Source organism: Centrocercus urophasianus, unplaced genomic scaffold (assembly GCF_019232065.1).
Source record: "Centrocercus urophasianus isolate 14NV4802_14NV808 unplaced genomic scaffold, USGS_Curo_1.0 seq_806, whole genome shotgun sequence".
NCBI classification, from domain to species: domain Eukaryota; kingdom Metazoa; phylum Chordata; class Aves; order Galliformes; family Phasianidae; genus Centrocercus; species Centrocercus urophasianus.
The window spans coordinates 39,517-49,729 of NW_024885429.1; the positions used below are offsets into that span (position 1 = coordinate 39,517).

The 10,213-nt window shown below is 55.5% G+C and overlaps 2 protein-coding genes across 3 annotated transcripts in view; one reads left to right on the forward strand and one right to left on the reverse strand.

The window, feature by feature from the left end:
- Positions 1-655, reverse strand: part of ASH1L (ASH1 like histone lysine methyltransferase) — a 38,978-nt gene extending 38,323 nt beyond the window's left edge. Inside the window, exon 1 of the mRNA XM_042838482.1 lies at positions 551-655. The gene's annotated coding sequence lies outside the window, so the exon portion shown is untranslated. The remainder of the gene's footprint in view (positions 1-550) is intronic.
- Positions 656-900: 245 nt separating this feature from the next.
- On the forward strand, positions 901-10,092 carry DAP3 (death associated protein 3). Of its 2 annotated transcripts, none has more exons than XM_042838480.1 (13): positions 901-959; positions 1,405-1,451; positions 4,499-4,621; positions 6,105-6,206; positions 6,413-6,521; positions 7,554-7,646; positions 7,868-7,998; positions 8,293-8,373; positions 8,553-8,711; positions 9,107-9,166; positions 9,562-9,651; positions 9,790-9,907; positions 9,988-10,092. In XM_042838480.1, exons 2-13 carry the CDS (start codon positions 1,410-1,412, stop codon positions 10,071-10,073), a joined length of 1,194 nt encoding a protein of 397 aa, XP_042694414.1. In that variant the 5' UTR covers positions 901-959; positions 1,405-1,409; the 3' UTR covers positions 10,074-10,092. The 2 variants fall into 2 exon arrangements, with proteins under 2 accessions (XP_042694414.1, XP_042694415.1); XM_042838481.1 differs by lacking the exon at positions 901-959 and adding an exon at positions 965-1,047.
- The last annotated feature ends 121 nt before the right edge of the window (positions 10,093-10,213 follow it).

Below are 10,213 nucleotides of genomic sequence, written 5' to 3' on the forward strand. Positions count from 1 at the left end.
CGAGAGCTGAACCCGCTGACAGCGGCGCGGCCTGCAAAGGAGGCCCCAAAAAAAAACCTCACCGGGAAACTTCCCTACAGCCCCGCGGATCGGAACGCCCGGAGGTCCCGCGGTGCCGCCGCCGCTCCGCCCCGCTCTGAAGGCGGCTGTCAGCGCCGGGTCCGGCCGGAGCGGGGCCTCCTTTGCAGGCCGCGCCGCTGTCAGCGGGTTCAGCTCTCGGCCCGCCGCTCCCCTCCCGCTGTCAGCGATCCTCCGCCCCTCCCGGCTGTCACGGAGCGCCCGCCCCGCCCGCGCACGGCCCCGCTCCGCCGACCGGAGAGCTCCGCAGCCGCCGCCGTTGGCGGGATCGCATCCCGCAGGCCGCACCCGAGCGCTCGGGGAGGGCTGCGATGCGGTGCAGCGCGGCGCGGTGCGGTGTGGTGCGGTGCGGCCCTCCCGGCCCCGCTCCGCTCCGCTCCGCTCCCCTCCCCCCGGGCTCCGGGCCCGAGGCGGTCCCCAGTCCCCGCCCGCCGCCCTCTCCCGCTCGCTCTCCCGCCCTCCCGCTCCTCACCGTGTCAGCGACAGCACGGCCGGGACCGAGGACGGGCTCCTCCTCGCCGCATCCTCCCGGCCGTCCTCGGGGACGGAGCCAGGGCGGGACCCGGACCGAGCGGCCGCCGCTTCGGCCCTGCTCCGACCGAGGCGGCGAAACCAAAATGGCGGCGGCTTCTGCTCCACCGCGAGCGAGCGCCCGGCGCCCCGCCCCCACCCCGCGCCAGGCCCCGCCCCCTCCGGCGGCCACACCCACCGCACCAGGCCACGCCCCCTCCAGCAGCCTGGGGGCGGGAGGGGGATAAAACGCGAGGAGGCCGGAGCTCTCGGGTTGGATCGCGCTGAGTTTTTTGTCCTTTCGCGGCAGCCGTAGTGCCGCGCTCGGCCCGCTCTCGGCCCGCTCTCGCGGGGATCCTCGCGGCGCGTCGGTGAGTGCCGGCCTGAGGGGAGCCGGCCCCGGGCCTGCAGGCCGCACGCCGCCTTCGGGCTCCGCCGTGAGGAGGCTCCGTACCTGCGGTTCGGGCTGAGGGGAGGGGAGCGGCGGGGTGCGGGTGCGGCCGGGCTGTGAAATTCTTCGGAAATCTGGGGAAGCGGAGCTGTGCGGGCTGTGAGGTGAAAGGACGCAGAGTTTCCTCATCGTCGCTCCTTGGTGTGCAGCTGCGGCCCTGGCGGTAACGGCTGTGCCGTGCAGCCCGGCGCTGCTTTGCTCGGTGGTGCTTCTTACCTCTGTAGCCAATGGAGCTGGCTGGGGTCAGCCCTGCCGCTGCGATGTGGTGTCAGACTGAATTTAAGCTCTCCGGGAAGCAGCGCTTCTGATCTGGGGGAAAATGTAGAAAACAAGGAAAACTGAACGGCCTCCTCCTTTCCCTGCAGAGAAAATGCTGAGAAGCGTGAAAGGATTCATTTGCCGCCCTCTGAAGGTAAGCAGAGTGGCAGCAGGGTGCTGCTTCACCCTTTGCTGGGACCCAGAATGATAAGCGTGACAGCAGGACGAGGGGAATGGCTGGAAGTGGAGGGAGGGCAGCTGGAGGCTGGGGGTCAGGGAAGTTGTGTGCTGGGAGAGCGGTGAGGGGCTGAACAGCTGCCCAGAGAGGCTGCGATGCCCCGTCCATCGCTGGAGGGGTTGGAGGCCAGGCTGGATGGGGCCCTGGGCAGCCTGGGCTGCTGTGAAACGTGGGCAGGTCGGTGGCTTTGCGGGCGCTGTGGGGTCGCAGCTTTGGGACCCCCGAGCTCCCAACCCAAACCATGCTGTGTTTCTTTGATGTGCTGCTTGGCCACGTGGAGCACAGGGTGCAGCAGCAGAGAGATGGGGATGGGGAGCCCTGCATCCTTTCTTGGGGTTCTTGGAGGCATCTGCAGCCCTGCACTCCCTGACACTGCTGGCACCAAGGGGCCTCGGTCCTCACAAATCCTCCTTTAGGGACTTGCTATGGTTCAAAAGTAATTTCTGGGCAGCCTGGGCTGGTGGTAAATGTGGAGGTTGGTGGCCCTGCATGGAATAGTGGGGGGTTGGAGCTTCATGATCCTTAAGTTCCCTTCCAACCCGAACCATTTTGTGCTAAGAAGTGCAATTCCTCTCATCTCACATCAATTGTGTGAAAATGTGGTGTCTCCCTATATGGGAAGAGAGGCAGCTTGTTTGTTTTCTTCCTTCTGTGTTTTGTTCCCTTGGTATAAATGTGAGACAGCAAATGTGTGAGCGTGCCTGGGCAGAGGGCTTGAATGGGACAACTGTTAAAAGCCCGAAATTGGGCATCCCATAATGCACAGAATGCAAGAGTTCTCCTTCTTCACTACTGGTGCTTCTCAGAAGGTGAAGAATCTGTTTGCTCTGCACTGCTGGAAAAGGAAAAAGGAAAAAACCAGCCCTTCCCAAAGCCTGTGCTGCAGGTGGGAAGGGGAGCTTCCCAGAGCTTCAGGTGGGTGCAGAAACGTTGGCCCAGCAGTGCAGCAGCACTCTGCTATCAGCAAAGCTTCCTTATGCCATGCACAGCGTGATCGATCCGTATCGCAGCCTGGAATGACTTCTCAGTGGTCAAGAATGGCGGTTGTTTGGTTTGCTGTTGTCTTTTAAATGCCTTTTCCATTAGAATTAGTGATTATGAGCCTCTCTAAGAGGAAGAGCGTAAGTCCTTCTTCCCAGAGGGAAGATTCTGGTGTCACAGTGTTGATCATGGCAGCCTGTAAGCAGCCCTTTCTGGAGACCCAGCTACGTAGGAACAGCTCCACCTTACGGCACATGACTTTATGATTAATCTCCCTGCACCACGTGATGCTTTGCTGCCATTTCAGGGATCCGAGTTAAACTGCAGCCCTTCCACAGATGTGAAATCCTCTCCGTGTTGCTTGGATCAACTGTGTTAAAGGATGACGTGGGGATGGGAGAACTTCAGGTGCATGGTGGGGTTGTGCAGAGCTCTGCAGTGAGTCCCAGAGGAGCACGCTTATGATTCTGGCATTCTGTGCAAAGCCAAGAGGAGCTCATTCTGCAGAGCTTAGCAGCTGCTGGCTTTTGTAGCACAGGGAGCCTGACTTCTGCTGGTCTGAGGCGGCCCTTCTTCAAAAGTGGTTTCATTAAGCGTCACTCAAACCAATTCTTGAGCTGCATCCAGATGCACGTAAAGAAAACCACGGGCTGAGCCTGAAGTGAAGCCTTGGTTCGTTTTCATTCCGTGGAACAGAGCTGTGGTTCTCCAGATGAAGGCATCCCTAAGGCAGTAACCTTTCCTCTCCTCCCCAGCCAACAGAGCTCACGCTGCGTGCTTTGCTGCAGGTTTGAGGAGGTGAGATGCTCGAAGACAACGAGAAGGGCTGGAATTCTGGGCTAGGAGCGACGTGTTTTGGTGAACAGGTGGCAATGCTGTGCTCTGCTGTTAAATGGACATCCCTGTGCCTTGCTCCAGGCTGTGCATGAAGTCACCTCCGAGGATTAAGGGTAGCCAAACGAGACGTCCTAATTGATCATTTGTACTTAAGGAGGAGAAAAAAAACAAACCAAAACACTGATGGTATTTAAAAAGGTGTTGAAGCACTGATTGAAGACCCCGTGGTGTGGTTAATGTGGGTTGTGGGGTAAAACCTGACCTGATGTTTCCTTCTGACCTTGTGGTGCTCAAATGGCCCCCAGAGGAGGATGGGGATGACAGCAGAATTGCATCATGCAGCGTGGAGTGGAAGCAGCTGTTCCTGTCTCTGACCTTCAGTTTCTGACCGCCCTCATCCACGCAGACAGACCAGGAAAACGCTCCTCTGTTTATAGGCAGAGCCTGCAACTGTTCCAGTCCGTAACAGGGAGGGTGGCTTTGGGTTTTGCTTGCTTTGGTCCCAGCCTCTGGCCTGTGCAAATGTTGTATTCATTGACAAACGCGTCTCATTTCGCTCATGTTTTCTTTCACCATCACATAACAAAGTGCTTGTCCTCCTGCTCCTCTCTTTCTTGCTGTGCTGGCTGGGCTTCATGGGTGTGCTTCAGCAGCCTGCCTATGGGGAGAAGAACTAATCAGCTTAGCTGCCTGTTTCAGTTTCTCAGTGTTGTAATGAAAGAGCCTGGATGCAGGGACGCAGCCAGGACAAATCGGTGCGGGGACTGCAATTAGAAATATCAAACAGTGGGCAGCTCTGCACCAATCTCTCCATAACTGAGGTGGTTCTGGATTATTACAGCTTGGTTATGGACTACTACAGCTTGGGTTATCAAGGCACTCGCTGCTATTCATCAACGTGGGCAGAAATGTTATGGGAAGGGCCCAGCAATGAGGCCCAGCACAGCCACGTCTCCAAGAGGAAACTCAGCGAGGAGCAGCTTGGCTCTCTGGGCGAGGGGAGTGGATGGAAACGGTTTAACAGCAGGCATGGAGAAGCGCAGCGTGGTTTTTCATGTTGTTTTCCATTCTAAGGGCAGATTCCAGTTCTGACTGCAGGGACTTCTGCTCTGTGCTGTTGTCTGATCGTGCTTTTCTCTCCTCAGTTGGACCATGGCTTTGCTCTCCATGCGGCAGCCAAGGATTGCTTCAGTTCTGTTGTCAGCCAGGATGTCCGAATCCCAGCAGAAAAACCAAGAGCGATTTTCTGTACCAACGAGGGCGACCCGGTGAGTCCCTGCTGCCAGGGAGAGGAGCCCACATTCCATCTGTGGGTGTGTGGAGCCAGCAGGGCTTGCTGGGGTGGCTTCTGGGCACCACAGAAAGGAAAGTGGCGACCCCCAGCCCAAAGGAAAGCAGGCTGTGGCCGTGCAGTTTAAAACAAGGCCTGGATTTAAGCAAGGCAGGGCTGCTCCGCTGCCTCAAATCCTCCCGGGAGCAAATATTGATTCCTCCTCTGTCGTTGCGCAGATGAAATAGACTGATATATTGCACGGGCTCAGATGTGGCTTAGCTTGTCATGAGACACCATTAATTTCGACTCCGGGGTTCTTCTTCCCTGACTAACCTCCCCAAATTGGCTGTGAGGGGGGGATGAAAAGCAAACCCCAGATAACCTCAGCGCGGCGTGGCTCTGCAGCATCATTCCAGCCCGCTGCTCTTCGTCTCCAGCACAAAATGAAGTGGGATAAATGAATGGAAGAAGCCTTTGAGATGCTTTTCTGCTGCCTCTGTAATTGGAGTCTTTCAATACTGATTCCTCAGGGGTCTCTATGGAAACAGCAGCATGCAGATGATCTCGCTCACGTGGTCTGAGCGTCTCTATAGATCGCACAGAAGGGTCCAGATGGCAAGAATTGTCTCTGCTGTCCTGTGCCTCCAATCCACGTTGCTGGGCAACTGGCTTTGGCATTCTGACTTCACGTGCCTGATGTTGGGTGACAACCAGCATCTCCATTTCTCCGCTCGGTTCCTCGAGGTGCAGCACTGCAGGCTGCGCGGGGAGCAGAGCGGCGCTGGGTTGCTTCATCAGCAAACCTCATCATTCCAACTGGGCTCCTACGTGTGCGCAGTAAAACCCCATTAAAAGTGGATTAAGAAGGCCAGGTGAAAGCTAAATTCTTAATGAGGCTTTGCTTTTTTTTGATATACCTTTCTGTTAGCAGAGCTCAGAGTGACTTAAACACGGTGGTAAAGGTAGGAAGCACTTTGCAGGTGTGGCAGCTGAGGGTGAAGGAATTTGCCTGAGGTTATGCAGCAGTGATGAAACAGAATAAAACTGATCTCTGGAGCAGCGCCATGCAGAAACACAGCTGCTGGTCAAACCATTCCTTATTCAAATAATAGATAGCAGGGAAATTATCCACCCAGGGGCTTAAAGAAAATACATTTGAGTCTAGCAGGCAACTCTGAGGGCGATCACAGTGCCGTTAAGGTGTGCTGGTGATCAGGAGGAGAAGTGGAGCAGTAGAGGATTAGATACTTCATAAAGCATAGGGTGCAGTGCCTGTGAAACACAGCAGCTTGTGCACAAGCTCAGGTGCGCTGGAGATTTCCTTTGGCAGTAATTCTCTGATACCACAATTCCTGCCTGACTTCACTGTGTGGTTCTTCTGCCTGTCAGTAAGCCGGTCCTTGTGTTGCCTGTGTGATCCCTGTGTGCAGAACGGAGTCAGGCTTCAGAGTGTTGCAGTTTGCTCTTTGCCTCCCCAGGCCAAGCACAGTGAGCAGCACGAGGGTCAGCATTACAGCATTCCTCTGGAGGAGGTGAAGGCTGTTCTCCCACATGGGCTGCCCCCTCGTTTCCAGCAGCAGGTAAGCCTGCATCAGAGCACGTTTGTGTGAGTGCTTCCGAGATGATTGCATCAAGCAGCAGCAAAGATGTTCTGATGGACTGAGGCATAATGCTGATTTGCCTCTGCTGGTGCCAGAAGGAAAGGCCTTTGATGGTGCCAGTCAGAGATGCTAGGAAGAGCTGCGGTGTGCTGACGCGTGGCTCCTTGTTCTTGTCCTGTTCTCAGATCAAGACCTTCAGAGAAGCCCGCATCATGGTGCGAAAGCCTGCTCTGGAACTTTTCACATACCTGAAGAACTCCAACTTCGCCCACCCCGTCGTCAGATACGTGATTTGTATCTTTTATCGCTCGGCTCGGTGGTGGAACACGGGTTAAACACAGGCAGGTGAACGTGAGCACATGAGGGCAGCATTTTGCTGAATCACAGAATCTCAAGGTTGGAAACGACCTGCAAGATCATCCAGTCCAACCCCCCTCCCATTCCTATCAGTACCACAAGCACTAAACCACATCTCGTAGCTCCTCATCCAGGCACCTCTTGAACACCACCAGGGACGGCGACTCCACCACCTCCCTGGGCAGCCATTGCAGTGCCTGACCACCCTTTGGGAGAAAAAGTTTCTCCTAATATCCAACCTAAACCTCCTCTGGTACAACTTCTGGCCGTTTCCTCAGGTCCTACTGTTTGCCTGGGAGAAGAGGCCAGACCCTCTTGCACCACAGCCTCCCTTCAGGAAGTTGTACAGTGCAGTGAGGTCTCCCCTGAGCCTCCTCTTCTCCATGCTGAACAATCCCAGCTCCCTCAGCTGCTCCTCATAAGATTTGTGCTCCAGACCCCTCACCATTTCATTGCCCTTCTTTGAACACGTTCCAGGGCCTCGATGTCTTTCTTGTAGTGAGGGGCCCAAAACTGAACACAGCACTCGAGGTGCGGCCTCACCAGTGCTGAGTAGAGGGGGACAATCGCCTCTCTGCTCCTGCTGGCCACACTATTTCTAATGCAGAAATATTTGCTGCATGCTGAGCTCTGTGCTTCGTCCTTCAGGAGCTGCCTCTGCCTCATCTGCTGTCAGCAGAGTCACCCGGAGAGGTTCCCAAAGCTGATGGTCCTTGTTGGGGCACAGCTCCACCAACGGTGGTGTCAGCACAACCGAGGGAATGGGAATCGCAGCCCTGAAGTCCTGAGAGAGGGGGGAAATGTGGGGAGAAGGAATTCTTCAGCCTTGCTTTGCTGCCGGATGGAACTCCATCCTGGCTTTTACGACCTTTGCGCTTCCTTTATTCTTTTTGCCAAACAATTTACAGCTGCTTCATGCTACGTCCGAAGCTTTTTGTTGGAGATTTTCCTTGACAGACTGCGTTGGAGACGGTGAGAGAGGAACTGGGAAAACCATGACGCTGTGCCACGTGGTTCACTTCTGCGCACGGCAGGGCTGGCTGGTGCTGCACATCCCGGATGGTAAGGCCGTGTCAGGTACACACAGCCGTCACTGCTATGGGAGATACAGAGCTTTAGGGCAGCACACTGAAAATGACGGGTCTGTGCCACCTCTGTCCTCACAGGACTTTGTCCATCAGTGCTGGCAGACTCCTCTTGTAAATGCAGCAGAATGAGGACAAGGGATGCAGCCACGTTGTACATTTTGACTGAAAATAGCAACTGCTTTCCTTTGCTTGCAGCTCATCTTTGGGTGAAGAACTGCAAGGAGCTCATGCAATCCTCCTACAACAAGAAGAGGCTCGATCAGCCCCTGCAGGCGTCCTTCTGGCTCCGGAACTTCAGAACCACAAATGAGAGCTTCCTAAAGGAGGTTTGTAGGGGCTGCCAGGCTGTTGGTTTGTAGCCACGAGAGATCATCACCGCAGGATGGCCTCTCTGGGACCACGTGTGTGTGCTTCTGTTCTGTCAGCACCTCGAGGTGAAGCCTGCGTGCACCCATCGCTGGGAAGCGCTTCGTGTGGTGATGCATGCGCTCACGTTGCACACATAAAACCTCTCCGTTGCTAGAATGCAGTTCTTTAAAAAGAAGTAATATGAATCCCTCTGTAGGAATGGCTGCCTTTGCATTACCGCATTGGTTTAATTGCTGTTTTCTCTTACGCAGATAAAAACACAACAAAAATATGTGTGGAGCAAACGAGACAGCACAGAGCAGGGCAGGCCGCTGGGAGAGGTGGTGGAGCAGGTAAGGAGCTGCCTCGCTCCGTCTCGGCTTCTATCAGAGCATTGCATCGTTGCTTTTGTAAAGTGGGATTGCTTCAGAGGTCTGTCATACCTTCCCCACCCCTTCGGAAGGGCAGGCAGCGCCCCAGCAACCTGCATTAAGGAGAACAGCCTGAGTTGTGTTCCTTTTCCTCCTGGAAGGGCTTAACTCGAGTGAAGAATGCCAGCGACGCGGTTGGGGTGGTGCTGAAGGAGATCAAGCAGCAGAGCTGTCTGGGTTCCTTCAGGGTCCTGGTGGCAGTGGATGGAGTCAATGCGCTCTGGGGAAGGACAACGTTAAAGAAAGAAGACAAAAGCCCTGTAAGAAGAGAGTGTGAATGTGTGTGGAGAGCAGGGGGGACGCACTGTTTTAATTTAGGTTCAGGAGTGACCCCTCCTGTGAAGTCATACACACCGAAATGCACGTTTGGCTCTGCCAGCTTGGAGGGATGTGCAGAATACAGCCTGGGCTTCAGGCAGTTTTAACTGAGGGAAGTTGTCTCAATGGGGAAAAGATTCAACGTTCAGATGGCAGGGAAGGTTTGGGGGCTTCTGTGTAGCGTTACTGGGGCTCAGTAGGGTTAAGAAAGAGCGAAGAAGGGATGCACCTGAATGATGCACACAAATAATACTTCCAAAGTAATTTAAAGGGGGGGAATGTATTCCCACGTAGAAACTGCTGACAAGCAGGAGTTGTACCGTCCCCTCTTTGCCAGGTTTCTCCAGAGGAGCTGACGTTGGTGTACAACCTGAGGAAGATGATGATGAATAATTGGGTGAGTTTTGGCCCTTTACTGTAGGCGTCGATTAAAGCTCCTGCTGAGAAGTGTGAAGCTGCAGCTGTTTCACTGCTCCTTCAGTGAAGGAGAGCACAGTGCAGCTGCTTGGGGTCAGCATCAGGCAGATGTTTGGCAGCAGATGTAAGAATGTAACAGCAGCTCTGTACGCAGCCATGCCTTCCTTGTATAGTTTGTAACTCACTTCCTGAGACCCCAGGATTCACCGGCTGGTAATGATGTTGCAGTTGATGATTTTGTTGAACTAAGGAGAACTGTTTGGATTCCTCAGTTACACTTGTTCCTCAAGGCAGCGTTTTGGAAGTCTGAGCTGCCATGGGACGCTGCCTGGAAGCTGCGTCCATCTCACAGTGTGCTCTGCCCCTCTGTTTCAGAACGGGGGTGCTGTTGTGACAACACTCAGCCAGACCGGTTCCCTCTTCAAGCCCAGCTCTGCCCATCTGCCCCATGAGCTGCTGGGAAAGGTGAGCAGCCACGGCCTCTTCTCTCCTTTCCTTGGGAAACAAAACCTCAGTTTGGAGCTGCGCTCAGCCCCAAGGTTGCAATGTATGCTCTCCTCTTCCTTGAGCTCAAACGCACCTTCGTTCCCTTTGGAATTCCAGGAGGGGTTCGATGCTCTGGATCCCTTTGTCCCCATCCTGGTGCCCAACTACACCGAGCTTGAGTTCGAGAGCTGCTACCAATACTACCTCCACTGCCGCTGGCTGCAGCACGACAAGGGTGAGTGCCCGCCTCACTGGCTGGGGGCTGCAGCCCGGGGTCTCCCCCTGTCCCCTCTCAGTGCCTCCTCTCTCTTGCAGCGCGCACGGAGGACGGCAAAGAGGAGCTGCGCTTCCTGAGCGGCCGCAACCCGTGGCAGCTGGAGCGGCTGGCGGCGCCGCTGTAGTGAATAAAGGCTGCGCTGCGCTGCACAGCACGTGTGTCCTTGGGGGCGGGGCTTCGGGAGGGGCGGGGCATTTCGGTGATGGCGCGCTGATGAGATAGGCGGAGCGGAGGAAGGGGGCGCGGCTTCTACGTGACGTACTT

Excerpts from the sequence above, each read along its gene's own strand:
- DAP3 (XM_042838480.1), top strand. The coding sequence starts at position 1,410 with ATGCTGAGAAGCGTGAAAGGATTCATTTGCCGCCCTCTGAAG. Across the intron at positions 7,647-7,867 it reads GGTGCTGCACATCCCGGATG|CTCATCTTTGGGTGAAGAAC; the intron begins GTAAGGCCGTGT and ends CTTTGCTTGCAG. Across the intron at positions 8,712-9,106 it reads AGAAAGAAGACAAAAGCCCT|GTTTCTCCAGAGGAGCTGAC; the intron begins GTAAGAAGAGAG and ends CCTCTTTGCCAG.